Source organism: Mastacembelus armatus, chromosome 19, assembly GCF_900324485.2.
Source record: "Mastacembelus armatus chromosome 19, fMasArm1.2, whole genome shotgun sequence".
NCBI classification, from domain to species: Eukaryota; Metazoa; Chordata; class Actinopteri; order Synbranchiformes; family Mastacembelidae; genus Mastacembelus; species Mastacembelus armatus.
This window is the reverse complement of record NC_046651.1, coordinates 9,799,665-9,806,067: the sequence shown is the minus strand read 5'-3', so window position 1 is coordinate 9,806,067 and position 6,403 is coordinate 9,799,665. Positions and strand designations below refer to the sequence as shown.

The following is a 6,403-nucleotide window of genomic DNA, read 5'->3' as shown; positions in this document are numbered from 1 at the left end:
ACATTTTTTATATCCTGGATTTTAATTCACTGAGGACTTAATGTGATTAAAACTCATTTTGAGTAATAGTTCATTTATCGTTTTTGATGAAAACCCCATACCAGACATAAATTATTATTCAAAGCAGTTTGAATGTCTTTAGAGGAGTCTCTGTAAACTCACTTAGAAAACATTTTCTATGCAGACCAAGAAAGTGTCCAAGACAATAGAGAATTGTAACTTGGTTTATTCTTGCATACTCGTTGTGCAGGTCAGACGTCCCCTCCCCTACCGCTGTGTGAGTGGTTTAAAGTTTCTGTCGTCGCCCTCTGATTGGTCCGTGAACTTTTTCTGTGTGGGAATAAGTTCAGTGAGCTGCGTCCCCCTGACGCACAGCAGCTCGGAGAGCTCCAAGGAGAGGGCAGAGAGTGTAGGTGTATTCTCTTATCTTACACACCAGGGTAAGAGGATACAAAACTATGGAGGTCATTTTAGAAAGAATAAGGTTTGTTTCATAGAGGAATATTATCCGAAAGGTTTAGGACATCGACGTTTTGGAATAATCTTTTTTTTTTTTTTTTAACTTTGCATCATCAAAAGATGAAAATGTCTGGCTTTGGGGTTTGGATTACCGCAGTTTGGATTTTATGTTTTGCCATGTTTGGAGTTGTTTTGTCAAACTATTCTGAAGACCAGTGCAGCTGGAGAGGCAGGCAAGTATTTCTGGCGTTGAATGAAACTGTGATAACTGTGCCGCTAAGAGATGCTACAGGTGTCCTGGCCGCTGCTGACGGACGGTGCGTGTCTGGACGCAACATGTTGAGACTTGCCATTAGTGCGCAGTTACCGTGTTTGTAAAGCTGTGCTGTGGTCGCGGCTCTCTGCTGTCTGCAGGAGGCACAGAGGCTCCAGACAGACAGGAGACTGCAGGATTAATGCTGATACTTGGATGAAAAGTATTTTGTGCACGCAGTTGTTGAAGTGTAGCTGCACTGTGGTTACACCGGTAAAATACTATTCTCTTGAGGATTTTGAATATTTCTTTAAGTTTGGCCCTAAAGATCCCATGATTGGCCCCTGCTTCCACAAAGCTGCCAGTAGGCGGCGTCGTCTCTGAGCAATGATTAAGTCGAGTAAAGTTTTCCTAAAGTTAGATTTTCAGTTCTTTTTTTGTCTTGTGTTTCTTCTCAGTTCAGAAGGTTTATGTAACTTTTCCTCCTCTCTTCTTTCCTTGCCACAGTGGTTTGTCCCAGCAGCAGGGCAGCGTGGAGCAGATTTCCCTCCACTGCTCCGAGGGCACCCTGGATTGGCTGTATCCCAAAGGAGCCCTGCGCCTCACCCTTTCACCCCGCCTGCCCTCTGTGGCGGTGGGACCCGGTGGCAGCAGCTCAGGCCTCATCACGGCCTGTGTCAAGCCCTCGGAGCAGTTCCACGGAGCCCAGCTCTACCTGGAGAGAGACGGGGTCCTGGAGCTGTTGGTAGGGGACCGCTTGGAGTCCTCTCCCCCACCGAGGATTCGCTGCTTCAGTCGCCTGCCCGGCGAAAAGGTGGCCCTGTTCCTGCAAGCTACACCTCATCAGGACATCAGCAGGAGGATCGCTTCCTTTCACTATGAGCTGAGAGGGGACTGGACCGCTCGCCTGTCGCTGGACTCCAGTCCCATCAGCAGTGAAGGTGAGTGAGTGAGGCAGCAGTCAGCTATGTTGGCCTGAGCGAGAGCAAATATGAGGACACACAATGAAGCGTTTCACATTATTGCTTCATGGATGTCAAAACAATCCTCATTCTCAGCTACATAAAAAATCCCAAACTGTGGTTAACGTTCTGTTTCTTCCTTCCTGAGAAGGTTGTGAAATTCCAACTTTTAATCCAGCACTGATGATATTACACAGCATAAAATCCTCTCTGTAGATGATTCATAATTCATAACAGGCCTCTGTGGGCTGGCTGGACTTTCCACAGCCCATGCAGAGAGCACAGAGGAGGAAGTGGCCAAACGTTCCCCAGAGACGTGTTGGTTTGGAGTAGAAGTGGAGCTTTGGGGTGGTGGTGGTGGTGGGGGAGAGACAAAAGCACAGTATGTGGGGCTTTCTCCAGAGTCCAGAGCCCTTTGAATGGGTGCCGCATGAGTATTCTGGGATTACTGCCGTCTCCTAGGCGACAGGGAGGCCTCTGCCCAGCTGAGATGCTCCCCTCCTTTGTTGAACTGCCTCTCTGCAGGGAGAGTAGGAGTACACACCCCCCCGACCCTCCACCACACACACTGATTAGGTCAGGAAGGGGGTTTGCTGTGGACTCGAGAGGAAGGAATCTCATTTATCAAGAGGTTTTCGTTGGGGTGGGGTTGGGGGGCAAGGGGCCTTGAAAGAACCACAAGGAGAACTTTAAAAAATGCCAAGACTTTTTTTTTTGCTAGCAACAGTTCATTGAAACCAGACAGCCAAGTTCGCTTTTAGTGACCATCTGCAAACTTTGGTGCAAATTTCAGTAAGGTGCAGTGTTTTAGTTTAGGCTCTTTTCAGTATTTAACAAAAGTTGTCAGGTCTTTGGGGAAAGGGAGAGCTGTATTTTCTAAGTAGTGGGATTGTACTCCTTTCAAAAAAAAAAATCTTTGAAGTCCTCCCCCAGTCCCTCTGCATGGCCCCTGTCTCAGCTTTGATGAGGTGTGACTGTAGACACCCTGAAAGGCTTAAGAGGTGGAAGTTTCCTTTGGCTTTTAAATCGTCTGCGGTGGAAAGGTCTCACAGCGTACAGCTCCACTGGCCCTCCTCTGCCGACTGTAAAAGTAGCAGCTGTCTGTTAGAACGCAGTGGTTGGTCTCTCCTTAGTTTGGATTCACTTCTCACATTCCTGTGCATGTGATCTGGAAATGACCTCCACAGCATAGGTAGAAGCGTAAAGGTGTGTTCAAGCAGTTTCGATTTTCTGACTCTCCTTCTCCTTCCTCCCCTTGGTTCCCCAGATGCCTGCAGACCCTGCAACAACACAGAGATCCTCATGGCTGTTTGCACCAGTGACTTTGGTGAGTTTCTTGATATAACAAATCACCGTGTAACTTTTAAATACACAGCAACCCAGGATGAAACCACAGGGACTCCTTCCCTCAAATTCAGCCAGGATTAACATATAAACAGCAAAACATTCTTGTATCCAAAGCCATAGAAAGTGAAGATTTCTTGAAACAGCATTTCTGTGCCCCACACCTCCACAACAATAAACACACACATGAGGACCCCGACTGGAGTCACTGTAGTGGACTAATCCCTACATTAAACTCCCCTAGAGCTGGAGAAGTGGACCAATCAGCAGGACTCTGATTGAGCTGTAATAGTACTGAGAAGAGGTTGAGCTAGGATTAGTGAGCAGGCCTGGGCCTTATTACAGCCCCCAAAGAACCACATCTCCACCTGAAATGGGGCAATATAACATTTGCAAGCTATAGATGTAGATGTGATATTAACCCAGATGCTCTGTTTGCTCACAGTGGTGCGAGGTAACATCCGCTCAGTGGAGGAAGATGAAAACCTACGAGCAGCGGTGATCAAGGTCAGCGCCACCCGGGTGTTTCGTCAGAAGTACGCCCTGTTCACTGGGAACAGTCGTCTGACCAGCAAGGGTGAGATCAGGACTCTGCTGCAGTGTGGCGTCAAACCTGGACCCGGCAGCTTCCTTTTCACTGGTCGGGTCCACTTTGGGGAGGCCTGGTTGGGCTGCGCTCCACGCTACAAGGACTTTCATCAGGCTTACACCACAGCCAAAGCAGCACAGCAGATACCCTGTGAACTGCCTGTAGACTGAACTGGAATCTCTGCAGGAGCTTGTCTACCACGCAGAATCGAGGCTGTGCTGAGAGCCTGGCTAAACCCAGCCCTCTTCTCTCATTCAGAAGAAGCCACGATGTGCAACTAATGGCCGATGTGGCCCTTGGTGCCACCCACGGATATTCTCAAAGATCTGAGGAGTGAAATGGACTTTTCCTATCACCATTTCAGTGCAATATGCAGCCACCTGGTCTTGAAGGACCTGGGGAAGGTGCGGGTGGGGGGGGGGTCATGAGGGACACTGGGAATGAAGATTATACGCATTTGGCGTTTGACAGTTTCTATGATGATGTCGAAATACTGGTTTCGAGAAATTGTTTTGAAAAGTTTCTCATTCAGGATAAATTAAGTAAAGCCATTAATTCTGGCCTGTTGAGAGTCTTTGGTTACGAAACTCAGGAAAAGTTCTGAAAAGGTCGACGGAAAGCTTACCACCTCTGAGCTGGTAGTGAGGATAGAGTTTAGGCAGGTGTTGTCAGAGATTCTGAAATGTCTACTTTTGTTTGCATTGTTTTTGTTTATGTCTGGCCATGAGACATGGTGGCTGCCCCTGTACTGGGGTCATCCTCAGTGTTACTTTTATTAAGGAGATTATTAAAAAGTCCTCAAAAAAGAAATGCTAAAAAAAAATAAATAAATTTGCACTGACAAAGGGAAGGGAATGATCTGGAAGGTGTGATGCTGCAAGCACTGAAAACCAAATAAAAAAAAGCATCTATATGTAGCATAGTGGAGCGATTGAGAATTTAATATATGTACAGATAATGTGATCGCATACAGTAGTAAAACAAAGCTGAGGCTACCTGAGCAGGTGTCACAGTCCGATGTAGTGCTGAAAGCACTTTCATACTCCGGTCAGCTCTGAGATTTTGTTTCTGTAAGGAGATGCAGGCTTTTAGGAGCAATTAATAGAAGAAGAAGAATTTTATAAGATATAATATGTTTGATTTCAGTACCATCCAATATTTCTGCCTAATTGGACTGTGTTTGACTTTAAAGAGGATTATTTAAAATGTGCTGTTGGTTGCAGGAGTCTTGCCAAAGCAGTAACAGGTTTGGTTGTTGTGAAGTCATGGCTGCTCTCTCCCAATATTCCTATATATTATCACACATAGCAAGAAATTAAAACCTAGTTGATTTAGATAAACTATGACAACAGCCCTTCAGAACAAGCTCGGTGTTGCTGTGTGCTGTAAAGATGATCGTATGGCCGGAGAAAAACATCAGATTCATCTTTTGGTGGAAAAACAAATGATTACACTGGACAAGGCTTGCTCAAAGGAAACACAAAATATGCATTTAATGTGTATATATATATATGTACATATGTATATATATATATATATATTTTTTCATATTTAATGTGCACTCTATCAGCAAGGGGAATGGGTTCATACCAAATTATCATGATGTGCTGAAGCGATATGTCTTAAATGCATTCACTGCCATTTTACTGTTTTTCATGTGACTTTCAGTGTGAGTGTAAATATGTTTAGAAATTCAAACAAAGGCATAAAGATACGCCTGTGGGGGAAAAAAAAACATTTTCTCAGTATTGTGGGTTATTTTTATGTTTGTCTATGTTATTAAAATCTACTATATGTAAACACTTTGGTTTTGCAAGCATTTATTTTCTTATATTCTCATATTCTGACTTTGAACTGCTCAGTGGTCCCCTCACGTAGGACATCAAATAGCTTAACCTACATTTAAATATGTGGGCCCAAAGATTTCTACCATGGTAAAATTTTCTCAGACATAAGTCACTTCAAGTATCCGTGAATCGGGCCCCTGACAGCTCAGAACAAATGGCACGGCTGAGAGAGCGAGCGCGGCCTAAAAGCCAGAGAGATTTAAGGAGTGTTTAGGACCCTGAGGGCGCTTTGGATGGGGAAGGACGTAGAAAACAGTGGTTGGAATTCTGTTGTCCTCAGCCTCCCATTTTCAGGCTTCAGGAAGCAATAAATTGTTATTAAGGGAGCGGTGTGGCAGACTCGCCCGAGCTGAGGTGCCACACAGTCGCTTGCTTTATCCTGACCACGTGCACACAAGAACACAATCAAACCAAAGCTCTTTCCACTCCACCTAGCCATACGCTACCAGTTTGGAGCCAGAGGTTGTTTCCAACCTCAACTTTATTTTTTTCTCCAGCATCACACAGCATTTGTTACCTGTCACATCTGACCACAGTACATTTTCAGCCCAAACAGAGGAGGAGCTGCATGGCTGATAGTACAAAGACACCCCTATCACTAGATTAGTGATAAATTCACCACCTGTTTCTTCTTCTTGCAAAATTCTGCAGACCCATGTACTGTACGCACCTCAGTAAAATCTCAGATTTACTGCACCCAGTAAATCTGTTTGAAAAAGAGCAGCTGGGAAGTTAACATGGTGTTGAGGTTAAATGGAAAAAAAAGTCACAAAAGCTCGACATGCTTCCCATGTCTAGCCAGCTATCTCCCATAGAAACCCTGACACTGTTTTGTCACTGCTTCAGTAGTTCATGTGAGTGAACCTCCAGCCTCCCCAGCTATTTACTGCCTCAGTGCCCCTTTAAAACATCCCATTGCTGGGGGCCCCACACTGCTCAACTGAGTGCG

General features: G+C 45.3%; 1 protein-coding gene across 1 annotated transcript; it reads left to right on the top strand.

The window, feature by feature from the left end:
* Positions 1-383: 383 nt before the first annotated feature.
* Positions 384-5,324, top strand: metrn (meteorin, glial cell differentiation regulator). Its single transcript, XM_026315573.1, has 4 exons — positions 384-692; positions 1,220-1,653; positions 2,942-3,001; positions 3,464-5,324. The coding sequence occupies exons 1-4, from the start codon at positions 580-582 to the stop codon at positions 3,775-3,777; spliced, it is 921 nt and encodes a 306-aa protein (XP_026171358.1). The 5' UTR covers positions 384-579; the 3' UTR covers positions 3,778-5,324.
* The last annotated feature ends 1,079 nt before the right edge of the window (positions 5,325-6,403 follow it).